Here is a 15,189-nt window from a genome sequence, read left to right on the forward strand (position 1 = left end):
ATTTATCCCCAAAATATGCTTTACACTACACATATTTTACTCACATTACTAACAGAGACAGAGAAAGAGACAGCAGAAACAAAAGCAGTGGTAATGTACAAGCAAAGTGACTTAGGAATGCAGTATAATATGGTTTTTAATTGCAATGAATCACATCCATACCTTCAAGAATGAAACTTGTAATTCTTAATGAGCTCTTGGGAGAAATTCTGTTTGACCAGTATAAGAAATATTAAAAATATAATCATTTCAAATATAGATTTTATTTACAATAACTGTTTATTTATTAATATTTTGATTATTCCAATTAAGTAAATCACACGTACATATATCTAATTTGGATTGTTTTCATAAAAACTACCAACATTACAAGAATAGTTAAACTCCATATAAAACCAATAAAATTATTATAAATACAGAAACTAATCATATTTCTTGCTTTCATTATTAAGAATTAATAAATTGATAAATTCTTAAAATAAGGGTGCACTAAAATATTTTTACATTAATTACAGTTTCCAATGACATGAAATTAGTTCTATTTTACATCCAAATATCATAAATTTTATGGTCAATATTTTTAATGTATCAATAAAAAATTCAGGCTTGCATTTGTAAAGATGTATGGCTGTTTTATAAATATGTTTTTCTGAACAAATAGACTTAAATTTAACAGGATTATCATAGTTTGATAATTACATATAAATATAGGAATTCTGAAAATGTATAGTTTTATAAGAAACTTTTTTAAAAGTTTAAGAAATATAGTCAACATCTTCAGCTGATTTACTAGTAATCTGAGAAACATTAGTGGAATTCAGCTTTCTAAATGCAATTTGAGTTCACAGTTTTTCTGTAAATAAAATAAAACATTCAGCTTTATTATTACTACAACAAATTAATTGTGAAGAGTTGTTTAAATCTACTTTTAAAACTAGAACACTAATATGATGTCTATGACCTCATACTAGTTAAACTGCAAGCATTCTAGGGTTAAATTATTAAAAAGACAAATCTAAACATTAATTCTTGAAACCAAACCAGTTCTTTTTAATTTTGTACCTTATAACAAATTATTTCTTACTGAGAAAAAGTCTGAGAGATGAAATTTAATTTTATATTAATACAAGTTTTTTTTTATAAGTTAAATATTTTAACAATACATTTTAGCAATTTATATCTGAATTATTTATCCAGAAGTTTTGGTAATTAGTCTTCAGCAAGTTCTAATTCTCCAACAATAATGTCTAATAGAACTACAACAATGACCATTAACTCAAAACGTACCAGTATCATTAATTACAAAATTATTAAACAAAAAAAGCTGTATAACCAAAAATCTAACATGAGTTCTGAATGGTTAAAAGAATTTAGGCAAGTTTTTTTATTCCCTTTACATATGTATATATATCTTCACATACAGAATAGGCCAAAAATAAATATTTTTTTATTGATACTTCCCTACAAAACAAAGTAAAATAGGAGATGCAGTAGATGTCAAAAGTCATAAACTTATAATACAATTTTTAACACTTGAGATTTATTGCATTTGTATCTAACCATTAAATATCTTTCTTTTTGTAAGTATTATTTTGAAGCAGAGGAAGTGTTTGCCTTACTATTAAGTATTTCCTCTTGAGAGACACATCAATTGAGTAACACTTAAACCTTTTATTCTCAGGATAAGTAAAAAGTGTGATACACGTTTTATCCCACTGGCTGGTTAGAAGAAATGACAATATCAAATGTAAATTTGTTTAATTCTAATCATCCTTGAAGAACTTTATGTTACTAGAGATACTGTAATCACATCAGCTATGTTCATGGTCAGAACTAGCTCTAATACATGTTTGTCAATTATGAGTAAACTATACAGGATCATATGATGTTACTTCTGTACTACATGGTATAACTGTACACATGTTCATGCTCTAATGTTACAAGCAAACTAAATAAATCTACAAACAAGGAGTCCACTATTTAGAGAATAAAGTATGACACTTCAATAAAACTGTGTCCTGAGGATGACAAAATCTTGCCTAAATGTTATACATTATAATAAAGTTTTTTGTTACCCAATCAAGCCATTTAAAACTTTTATAAACTAAATAAATATACTCTTAATCAAGGACAGTAACTATTTCGTCAGGGAAGTGTTAAAGAATAGATCAACTTAGATTTGCCTAACCTTGAATAAGTCACTATCAATTACTCTCTCATCTCATGTTTTTTCATCTTCTCTCTAACTTAACTGTTTTACCTGTACACACACAACCATAATAGACACGTTAAACAAAATTTGATTAATAACCAAGTTTTGATTATTGAATTTTTCAATTTTGCATTCACGTCTGAGGTAACTAATACATCTAAGATAAACAACTTTTCCCATTTGCTCAAATAGATTATTTTTTCTATCACTTACTTTAAGGTTATCTGCATTTATTTTATAACTTGTATACCCTGTTAAACTACATTTCAGATACATAGCAATAATGTCTATACTGTGCACTGTTAAATGATATTTCTTGCTAATAGCAATGATAAATGTGACTTCATGGTCCAAATGAAACATCGTTTTCCTCACTTTAGTAGCAGTTACCACATTTCAAATTTAATGAAAAAATAATAAGCTATTTCTAAACAAGTCTCAATTAAAAAAATTCTTAAAAATGAACTTTGTACATGACATGCAAAATTACTGGTAAAATTTGTAAGTAAAATGAAAAACACAGTACTTTATACTTTACTTTTAACTTTGAAACTAGTAATCTGTATGTACTTAATTAGGAACATTCCTTAGGGCCAAACTACTTTCCATACAATTTCTGAAGCAGAAAGAAAATAAGTAAAATTTATATTTTGTAAGAAAGCTGAGATAACCCTTCAACACACACCTGCCCTTCTCAAACTAGGAAATAAGCCAATACAATACTTCATATTCTATTTCACACAGAGAAATGTTTATAGTGCTGCATTCTATTAATCAGAAATCATAAGAAGGAAAAATTTATATGTACAGTACATTTTTGATAGTTTCTCACATTAATAATTTTCAATTACTTTCAACAGTTTTTTACATCTTTGAAGACTTATGTTGAAGCAAATGTATTAAAACTTTATATGTATGATTGTAACTAAAACTTCGTAGAAAAAGAAAAAATACAGCTTGAAGAAATGCTTAAATATATGATTAATAAAAACTAAAAAGTAAATAAACACAAACATACATTTTCTGTAAGATTTAATAAGTTTTAATACTATGTTGCTAGTTAGCAAGCACAGAGAAATACAGTTAGCTCATAGTTATTCAGTAAGAAATACAATTCAGTTTATTTTAATTTTGTTTAAAATACAAATATGCCACTCTGTACAGATCACAGTAAAACCAAAAAGCAATTGCTACTCAAATGAGCATACTGAAAAAAAATTATACTTATGTTGCGATATATTAAATGATACACATTGAATAATAATATATTTCTTAGAGTATCAGTGGTTTGTTTTTCAAACAAGTACTTTACCAGTCTTCTATAACCACTACCTGAAACCTAAAGTTACCATAAAGAAACTTTTTCCATTCATTTAGAAAATACTAGATAAACATCACATGAAAATTGAAAGCCCAGATGCATGAAACTTGCTTTTTTAAGGTCATATACATTTATTTTATGCAATATGATGCATGTTGTGTAAAATACAATATGTATTTTCATTAAAAATACATAGATAAAAATAAGTATGTAACAGAAAATGCTGAAAAATCATATACCAATTTTCATTTAAATAGTTTTCATTTGTTTCAAACATTTATGCAAAGCTATCTCCACTAGTTATCACTAATTTTGAACTGATGGATTAGAGGGGAAAACAACTAGTCAAAAGCGTCTACCACCAACTCTTGGGCAAGTTTAATTAAACAGTAAGATTTGACTGCTACATATAAGACATATCCACAGCTCTAAAGTGAGAAGCACAATATTGGATTAACGAGACAAACATTGGATTTATAGTCTAATATGCTAACCACTAGACCATGCCAACCCCTTAATGTAAATAGATATAACAATTTAAGTTAAATATTATTTCTAGTGAAATACCATAGAGCTTAAGCAGTTCACTAAGACTTACTATGCTTATTTTAAGATTACCAGAAAATTGTCCTTTTCTGAGACAGAATTCAGTTTTTCACAGCATAAAAAAACCAGGTTAATGACATACACACACACAAAATTTTAGATTTGAGAGTATAAGAGTAAATTCATTAATGCATAACATACTTTCTAATGTTTAGCCATATGAAGCTGCATACATATTTCTTTATATAAAATCAAGAATAAGTCACTTGGGCTAACACTAATAAAAGAAATCAACTACAACAAATTAAGCAATGTCCATGCAATAGATTATTATTAATTAATCAAGTTAGATTTAGTTTTACACAAAACCCTGTGATGCTTGAGATGAGAATGTTCAGTACTTTCCATTGTGGCCAAGTAACAATTTAAGACCAAGAAATGAAATAAAGTTTGTCACTTTAAGTGCAGATTCTCTTGTTATGCTGAGAAAGGAAACAACTATTATCCAACCTCCTGCACACAACTACACTGGTGGTCCTTGTCAAACTGATTCATCTAGAACATGAAATATAAGGACTTCATGTAAACATAACAAACAAGGTTTAAAATAACTTTTAAGTTAACTAAATAGTGTAGCAGATAAAAATGAACATGGAGAAATGCTTGTCTACCACATCTAGATGAACTGTATTGCTCTTCATTTTATTTGAGGACAAGAAGGAAGAGCAATATTTTTCATCTACACCAGTTGATTTATGATGCTCAGAATCCACTTATTGCCATTTTCATTGAAAATATGAAATAAAGTTTTCAAATATTGTTTGACAAATATATTTAGTATGTGAACATTACAAGACTTAGTTTTTATTTCGTTATTTAATAAAATAATTATTTCAAAACATATCTATTATACATATATATCCTTAGCTTCTGATCAAATGTCACATGAAATTATAATGAATGAAAAACATTTAACAAGAAAAATTACAACAATAATTTGTAAAGAACCACATTACAGCAAGAAGTACATTTTAAAATACCAGAAATAATTCTGCTTATAATTGTGACTTCAATTCAACTAGTGCAGTTAAATAATCTATTAGCAAAACACATACCCAAGCTTTACATTCTGAGCATATTTTTGATTATACAAGTTTATATACTTTAAGCCCAAAGGGAAAGATTGGGTATACTGTCAACCCAAGAACATACCATTTGGCTCAGTTTTTATCTAAACATTATTTATGCTTGGTAAAAATAAAAAAAAAAATCATATTTCACAAAAACAATGTTCCTGTTCTTATATAACTTGTGAAACTACTACTTCCATCATGAATCTGATGACCATGATTATATATTACTGCACCACACTGTAATACTTACAGCAAACTTCGGAAAAAAAAGGTTAATCTTGAGAAACTTTCCAAATGCCTTTCACTATACCTATATGCTGTCACCCAAAACTTTCTTAAACATATCAAAGAAACAAAAGTCCAGTGCAACTGCATCAAGATACTTCATGGATACATGGTTAAACAGGACTGCTGTGTTTCTAATTTTTATAACCATCTTTCTTGCCAGAAACTGATTTATTTCAAAATGTGGATGGAAACTTTAAAACTTTCATCAACTCTAAGTCTTTATTTGTTATCTTTTAAATCTATTACAATCAGTGAGTACCTTTCAGATGTCATACTCACAACTGCTTATCACATTTCAAGGTTTAAGTAAAAATATAATTCTTACATTATTTTCCAAAAAATCTTTAACTAAAAATACTTTAAAATTGAAATTTTAGCATTACATAGCAAATATTTAGTGTATTTCACAAAAACAATGTAAAAATGTTCCACCACATTCAAAATATTAGGTTGAGGAATAATTCGTGAGCGTTTTTAAATAATTTCATTCAAGCATTATATGCAAGACTATACAATACTTCAATGCATGAACACATTACACCCAAAACATTTATTATGATACTTTATTTCATGTAATACCTAGGTATACAGTATGCATTGTTTTAAACGAAATTGCAAGAAATTAAATGCGAAAAGCAGATGGTGTCGAAAATGCTCGATTTTGTCCACTTGACATTCCATTTAATGAGCTGAAAATGAAAGCAAAAATTAAAGACATATGAAAATCAAACACACCATCTATTAGAGCAAAAAATTATCTACCAAATGACATGAAATATTTTGCGAAAGCGTTTCATTTATGAATATATTTTGTTAACTTGAAAAAACGCTCACGAATTATTCCTCAACCCAATAGAATGAGTGACAAAGGTAATGGTGATACCATTTTGAAACGTGAAGTCACTGGTTACTAGTACAGCTTTTTCTGATATGTTTTGTGAGATTCATAGCATGAAGTGGTGACCAACAAATAAAGTATCACAGGAAATATATTAATGAATATCCAACAAGTTGTACCTGACAGGATACATAAAAGGGACCATTCTAATCAATAATAAAAAACTGAAATAAGGGAAAAAAGGTAATTTTTAAAAACTTTTTTCAAAACAGTTTGACAAGAAAATTATAGAAATACAATATCAAATTATAAGACTTTTTAAAGCAGAAACTAAAATTTATTTAGAACTGCTTATATTAAATTTTACTTATAAAACTGTGTAAAAAGTTATGAGTAGTAGTTGTCAAAAGAGATAAAAGAAAAATGTCATTGCAAGTCAAGCCATCAAAAAGTAAAACTACAGAGATATATTGGCATACACACATACATATATATCTGTAGTTAAATGTTTGGTGGTTTGACCTACAACATTTTTCTTAAACTTTATTACACAGAAAGGAGAAAGTCAGAAATATCAGTTATATTCTTCCAGTTAAAAAATTATTAATGGTACCAGGAGATACATCAAGCTTCACAGAAATGGTCTTTTTGGTTGAAGAATATACTTTTGTAAGTACAGATTTCATTCCGAAACAGGGCTCATTTCTCTACATTGGTTTGGTATATTTTAAAAGTCTTAAATATTCTACTGCCAATTTTTCTTTGTTTCCTCAGAGAATAATGAATGATTCTTCCTTCAAAATGAAGGATCTTGTAGATATACAGTTTACAACATCTGATATACATGTACTCACATACAGTGCAATCTTTCTGCTAAGGAATATTCATAGCAGTACTGCAGTGCTGAGTAATTGAGAATTTTTGCAGAAAAAAAAAAGGCATCATTTAATACATTTCCATTCCTGCTTAATAGTAATTTCTTTTTGTTGTCCATCTCTATATCTACAATTTTTTATTTTATTAATGAATAAGGAAACATTATCCATAAATTAATTATTAATATTGCATATCATTAAAAAATGGATCTATTTGATAGATGGGATATCTACACAATTTTGGTGTTATTACCACAAGCTTTAATCTATTATGACTGTAGATGACTAATCAGAAATGGAAATGCATCAAATTATTGTAGTTCTTGATAACAAGAAACCCACTTGAAATAAAAATGTATCTCAGAACGGCTGGTATGGGTATTAACACTTTTATTGATAAGCTGAGAACAACGTTTCAACCTTTCTAGGTCATCTTTAGAGTTTAACTAAATTTTATTGAGTTTTTTTCTTTTTCAACTCAAATTCAGTTATTATCAGATTAGATATATCTGCTTTGTAATTATTAGTTCAAAGGAGACTTTCAGCATTCAGTGATAAACTCTGAGCTTATTTTGGACTGTTCTTCTAGTGATGTTGGCTCAGAAGTAAGCCAATGTGTGATGAGTTGTAGCGTATAAAAGTCAAGAAGGAGCTTTGTTTTATACAAGATAAGGAATTATCCTAATCGCTAAAAGTATGTAGGAGTTACAAACATAAGTTCAAGTGTGATAGAAGAGTTTGGAAAGAAGAAGCTTTAAAGTGGATGCCAGAAATTCAGAAGTCATAGTAAGCAAATGTATTCTGCTCTCATTTAGGCATTGGAGTATGCCATGTTTTATCGAGGTTGGACAATAGGACTGGAAGTGAAGGTATCTGTCCGTGTGGGTGGGTTTTCTGTATACAGCTGTGCTTATTTGTCTTGCTTGTTTGCTGATAAATATGTCAAGAAATAACAGACTATTCTGTTCCTCTATTTCCATAATGAAGTTGATTCTTTTGTCTACAGAACTGAGATGTTCTAAGAAGGCTGGTAAGTTTCCAAGACCATGGGGCCAAATAACAAAGGTGTCGTCGACATAACATCTGTAGAAACTTGGTTTTATTAGTGTGAATGAAAGGGCTTTTCTTTCTTCAAAGTTTTCCATGAAAATGTCTGCCAGGATTGGAGAGAGTGGTGATCCCATGGCTAGGCTATCTGTTTGTTCATAAAATTCCTTGTTGTATTGGGAAAAGGTTGATTGTAGGTAAATGGTTGTTAGTTCCATTATAACATCCATTTTCGTATCTGTTCTTTGTGGTAGAGAATTGTCATTCAGCAGTTGTTGTCTGGTGATGTGAAGGGTTTCTGAGGTTGAAACATTGATAAATAGATCTGTAACATCAAAACTGACCATAATATCCTGAGATTCGATGTGTAGCTTTCTGAGTTGTCCTATGAAATCTGTTGAGTTTTGAATGTGATGTTCAGTGCTTCTTCATAGTGGAGATAAGATAGGTACTAGGAAAGTACAAAGTTTCATTATGAATACTCTGCCTAAACAACCTAGCAAAGAAAAAAATTGTAGAAAACCTGGCAATGAACAAAAATGACTGGAGAAAGGTAAAATGTGTGATGGAACATGACCCCTACTATTAGGAAAAGCTGAAGAGGATTTTAGTTTTAAGTTAGGCTCTTGAATCCTTCTAGCTCATTTGGTAGAGAATCTCAAAAAACTCACACAACCTGTTTGTTCTGGGTTAAAGCCCAACCATGCAGATTAGCAATTAATGTGATTCTAAAGAACATTTAATTTACACTTGGGTACTTTTAAGATTTTAGTCTCACTTACCATGATACCACCATCTAGTTTTCTTTGGGTTCTCGCTACAGGTTTTTACATAAAGAGAGTTATCTGGTGGTCGTTTCTATAAAATGTAAGGTTAACTATCAATAGTCTGCTTCTAATGTTATACCTATATCAACAAGATGATAGAAAACCAGACTATAAGCAATATTACACTGCATTAACATGATGATAAACAATAACAATTATTACCTTCTACGAAAATGACAAAAAGTAAAGACTTTTAATATTACACTGGATTAACATGGTAATATGAAACAACTCCTAACCTTCTCTTTACAACTAGATAGCATGGAGACAATGCTTAAACAGACAGACTGTACAGAGAGTGCAGGTGACCAGTCTTCAGTGAGGATGGACAGACAAATATGTCCATTACTGTATACATGTGGATGGACAGGAATATTGGGACCAATAAAGGTTACCTATAAAAGAGAGAAGACTAAAATTGAAACCTTATATATTAAAGCACATTACACTAATAGTTTTATTTTGGGGAACATACTACATTTAAAAAAAAAAATCACTTCATGAGAATTATGAGTCACTGTTTGTCAATTTACTATTAATATGGGACCTTTTAAGAACTGATTTCTAAACAACAAAACAATATGAATGTAATGTTGTAGAGAACAAACACAATGTTTTTAAGAGAAAGAAAATCACATTTTACTTACCTGAAAACATATTTTCAATAGATACTTACTGTAGTTATTTCACATAACTGCCTTTGAGATTTTTAACATCTCTATTGTTGAACTATCTCCCACATAGACATGTGTTATTTTGACATAAACAACAATAGTGCATGATGTAATCAACATTTGACAATAATCGTTAAGCAACAAAAAGGTGTTACATCTTACTTGCACAAGCAAATTAACTTTATTCCGAGATTAAGCAAGAATAATGAATACCAGTAGTGGAACGAAAATGTGTGCATATAGTAAAGTATATATCTAAAATACATTTTTTTGATAAGGAAAATGTTCACTTCCAAAATTACTTACTTATCTTTCTACACTCACAGCTGGAACTTTACACTGATGTGGTGGAAGGGCTGGTGCAACCAGGAAAACCTAGATGAGTTCTCATCAGAGAAGACAACACAAGGAAAAGCCCATATACTGTGACACCATATTGTGGGGGCTTACTATGGAGGCAACACTCATGGGAGACTACCATCCTTCTCATGCTAGGTATTATCTTCACACAGATAAAAATATAAAATATGAATGACAAAAAAACAAAACAGAAGTGTCACAGGGATTGGTAGAAAAAGACATGACCACACAAGTTTTCCCACACAACACATCTGATAGGCAAAAGGTGTAGTATGGCTAGGGAAACAATAGGATTTTACAAATTGGTATGTACACTGTTGTAAAATTTAGTTAAAATTTGGAATACTTAGCCCAATTTCGATGGTCAAAACCACCAGGAAATTGGCATATTATATAAAAGGGGGTGATCTTCACTAAATTGAAGACCTGCCCTGTTTCCCACTACATTGTGCTGTCCACTTGTACTCTCTCAAAGTCAAACATCAGAGAAATTTGGAAGTGGGAATGCCAAAAGTCTCCTGTGCTTCATTTGAAGACTTGAAAAAGAATTCGCACTGGAGACACTTGAAAAGTGCCATAACCTGATTGGACCTAATCACTGCAAAGTTTTATTTACTTGAGAAAGTGCAGTAAGTTACAGTGAAACCTAGTTTGGAAAGCTGGCATGCACGAGTCAGGCAAGTAGACAGATACTCCCCTGGTGCTGATTTTTTTCCTCAATAGTCCACAGAGGGTGTGATTGTAGTGAATTTGCAGAAAACACTCATCTGAACAATGGGCACTTTTAAAGTTAAAGTAAATAGATTTAACACTTTTCATTACCCCTTGCTTGATGATTTAGGGATGTAAGTATACTCAGCATAGGAGCACCAGCCACCAGATTGGTTCTAAGAAGTGAATGAGATTAATAGCATAAATGGTAAAAAACAACAACAAAAGCATTTACCAATTAGAGATGTGAATACACTGGAGTTGATTATTCTACCTGATAGAGTAAAGGATAATCAATCCCTAAAATAAACAATTGAAGGAAAACTGAAAAGATAACAGAGAAATGTGAACATGTCTAATGGGCTGCAAAGATTCAGAACATTAATGTGGAAGGTACACTCTACAAAACACCAAACCCCTGAAGCCATGGACTTGTCCACTGATGTGCCTTAGTCAGTAAAAGATGCATTAATAAAGAGATGGATATCTAAATGTGGGATGCTAACCACAGTGTTGGAATTATTCAGCCACTAAGACAAATCCTCTAGAAGAGAAAGCATCTGCATCACAAAAAGTAACAGAAGGTTATGAGAAGTTTTTCAATGATCACTCAAAGTCCACTGAAGAAGTATAATATGGATCCAGCCTATAGAGATGCAAGACCCACAGTGACTATACACACCATTCTACCAACTGAGTCAAAAATTGAAAAAGACCTCATGGTGGACTAAATATGGAATTGGAATCAGAACAACTTGAAGAACCTTACCAACCAACCCAGATGAGCCACCTATTGCTAAAAAGAAGGCCTCCTGTGGAGAGGTAAGTAGGAGCCAATCATCTACATAACAATAATGTAATCAAAGTCCAAGACAATGGAAGTAGCAAGCAAACACTCCAATAATTTGATTTAAGACATAAGATGATGAAACTATATTGAACGGGATAGCTTAAAACTGGTACACCTAATCTTGATGATCAAAGTGAAGGAAATGTTAGAGGGATGAGGCAATCAGAATATGTAGAAAGACATATGAGATCTTGACCTTGCTCATCCATTGTCTGAAGGAAAGAAATTAATGAAGCAGAAGAAACCCCCCATCTTGAACTAAGGAACCACAACAAAGTGGTTGAGAGAAGAATGGTTGGTTGCTTGATTTGGAGTTTTATGGCACAAAGTAGCTAAGCTATCTGCACCAAACATCTAGCTAAAATTAAAGTAAATTTAATAAAATTCATAAAAGGAAATTAAGGTACAACAAAACAAAGTTAAAAAAACAAACATAAATAGCATAAAACCAATGTTTACATCTAGCCTACAATGTTAAGAGAAAAACTACAGTAATACAAGTTGTAAAGGACTTTCTGTAGCATAACTGTAATTATCATAACTCACCAGTAAAACTAACAGGTAACTATAAAAACCACCATCAGTCACCTGAAGTTGGCCTTTCCTTTCTTGGTTCCAAGTTATTTGACATTATGGCCATTTTCAAAAAGTAAAGTAATAAAAGTTTTAAAAGACTTGTAGCAAAATTTTAATAACTCGCCAGGATGATTAGCGGGTACTTCAATGTCCCAGGCCCGCTTTTGAGCCTTCTGTGTCATGAGCTAGGCAGGATTCCACCACGAACAAGGATATCATGGAAAACATGTTGAAGTTTTAGGAATACATTGAGCAGCTACTTGTATAGTACAGTCAGTTATTGCTGCCACACAGTCGTCTATTGATGGCTTACAGATGATGGCAGGATCAAGTTCTGCAAGAGCAGTAAAACAGGCCAGTTTGTGTGATCCAGCTTCCATTGGGGCACACGGGTCAAATGGCATTGACCACGGCCAGTCTCTCTCAAAATAATAGGAAAATGATCATTACCTCGTGGATTATTGTCGACCCTTCATGAAAAATGGGAGAATAGTGAAGGGTAGCAAATTGAAAGATCAATAGCAACGAAGGACTGACTACATGCATGAAAATAAGTAGAAGAACCAGTATTGAAAAGATAAAGATTGTAAATGTCAGAATGAAGATATTGGTCAGCATCGTAATTCCATCTTTGCGAGTGGAGATATGCCTCACTGCAGAAACCAGCATGAATTTCTGACTCAGGGATGTTCTTCAAATCCCTCTCAACAATAACTCCTCATGATGAATTCAAAGTAGCACAAAGTATAACCTTAATACGTATATCCCTAATTGCCTTTGAATGCAAGAGGAGTTCACTGTGTTGAGATGTGGATGTTTCTACCAATGTCACCAGATCAAAGCTTCTTTACTGACTTTGGAGAGTCAGCAAGTCCCTTTAGTCCTTTCTGAATGAAAAAGGGAGACATTTGCCCTAAAGGTTTGTCTGAAAGAGAATATAGGATAAGAAAATGAGGTACAACAGGTGTGTGGTACAGATGTTGAAGATTGCTGCTCATAATCTTCATGACATGGTTGTTTACCTATGGACTGCATTTTTTTTACTATTTTATTTAAGTTTATATTTGGAGGATCCATTATAAAAAAAGGGAAACTTTGTGTCCACTGACCCCACCAACCATGGATCCCTACGAGGGAAAGTACTACAATGTCAAACAAAGACACTGTAGCAATGCCAGGATTTCGTGAACACTATACCCAAACACCAGCATCAGATACAATGTTCACAACTCCTGCTGAGAACACCCAACACTGGTTACTTGGCTGCCCATCTACAGGAATAAAGGCCACAGTGGTGTGTTAGATTTGGAACCCTCACCTTCCCTTTACAGGTTGCCATGCACAGCAAACACGTGGGTGGATGTTTAGATCCCAAAGGAGGTAAACTGAAAGAACAGAACCTTCCCTGGGAGGTCCCCTCACCACGTATAATGGAAAGCCAACCCAGTTTTTTAGGAGATAACAAAAAAGACAAGAATAAAGTGCTGATGATGGGCAACCGACTTTCTTGAGGAAAAGAAGATGCTGAAGTCTGGAAGGAGAAAAAAAGAACAGGAAAAAGAGAGAAAAACAACAAATGCTGTGTAAAAGACCCTACATGATCCACCAATCAGCAGCATCCAGAGGACTACAAGTAAAAACAGGTGTGTCCATAGAACCCAACCTAAATGGATACAAAGAAATGTCATGACCAACTGGATGTGTAAAGTTCAACCTGATGGGGAAGGGGAAATGAGAAGAGGTAAAGGAATAAAAACTGAAAAAGAGAAGTAGAGAGTTCATGAGGTCAAGGAACAGAAGTTGACTCAGAAGGTTTTGAGAACAAGAAAGCAAGAAGACAAGGGAGGACTGGTGTTGGGCAGCCTTGGCCAGAATCTCCAATGTATTAAGAACACTCTCAAGGACTTCAGGGTAGAGAAAAAGAGCCATACAGAGATCATGAAGGTAAAAGAAAGATGAACAGTAAATAAAAAAGCATCACATTACAGAAGGTTCCAACAGAGGAACCATGTAGCCAAGGACATGACACAAGATAAAACCATGATCAAGGCACTAAAAAGAAACAGACAGTAGATACCCTGAAAATCCATTGGGATCAATGTGTAGGACTTTAGATAGGAGAATAAGAAAAAACAGCTAACAAACTGAATAAGAAGGCAGCAAAGCAGGGTATCAGCACCCAAAATAGGTAGAAGAGATTCCACAGATTGGAATCCAAGAATAGAAAAAGGGAATGGGCATATGCCTTGGCAGAAGAATCCTGGAGTTGAAGATAAGACAGTTATCAGTGGAATAAAATTGATCCATAAAGTGTCAACATGGATATGTACATCAAGAAAAGGAGAGAAAAAAATAATCTTCATCTTCAGTCACATTATAAGAAAGAGGAAGAATTAAAAAACAGGAGAAAGATGAAAGTATAGAATAAACCTGAGTAATCAAATCAAAGAACAATAATATTTTCTTCAAGAAGTGAAGAGAAGCAATAAGTGCAAACCCAGAAAGTGGAAATAGTTGATCAAAGTCATTATCCTTGTGGATGAATTCAGAAAGAGAAGGTACTTCTGATGTAAGGGCAGAGAGATGTGGCATAAAAGGTAGCAACAGTATGATAATTATTAGCAGGTAAAATTTTAGGTTAAAAAATGATACAATTCTCACTTCCAATTTTGTTCCAATGTACAAAGAAACATTAAATGTCATACTTCGTGAATTTTATACCATATTTAGAGGATGCTTAATGAGGTTGAAACTCTAGACTGCAATGGCCTGGTACCATATAAACTATAAAATATAAAAACATTTGTTATGCATTACAAATGGTTTATTTAAAGTATATTGTTATTTTACCACATGTACAACGGTATAATTTAATTAACATGATTTTGGTGTGGTTAATCACACTCTCATTGTTATTGTTTCCTTCTTCTT

The 15,189-nt window shown here is 32.0% G+C and overlaps 1 protein-coding gene across 4 annotated transcripts in view; it reads right to left on the reverse strand.

Moving 5' to 3' along the window:
* LOC143230376 (ubiquitin-conjugating enzyme E2 W-like) overlaps positions 1-15,189 on the reverse strand; it is a 57,249-nt gene that overhangs the window by 5,549 nt on the left and 36,511 nt on the right. Inside the window, exons 4-6 of one of the 4 annotated variants that reach the window (XM_076463858.1) lie at positions 9,327-9,482; positions 9,043-9,118; positions 3,232-4,634 (exon numbers count right to left, since the gene is read on the reverse strand). In XM_076463858.1, coding sequence (XP_076319973.1) covers positions 4,621-4,634; positions 9,043-9,118; positions 9,327-9,482 — 246 coding nt within the window. In that variant the 3' untranslated portion in view covers positions 3,232-4,620. The other 3 variants (XM_076463859.1, XM_076463857.1, XM_076463860.1) reach the window with 3 other exon arrangements.

This window comes from Tachypleus tridentatus, chromosome 10 (genome assembly GCF_004210375.1).
Source record: "Tachypleus tridentatus isolate NWPU-2018 chromosome 10, ASM421037v1, whole genome shotgun sequence".
Classification (NCBI taxonomy): domain Eukaryota; kingdom Metazoa; phylum Arthropoda; class Merostomata; order Xiphosura; family Limulidae; genus Tachypleus; species Tachypleus tridentatus.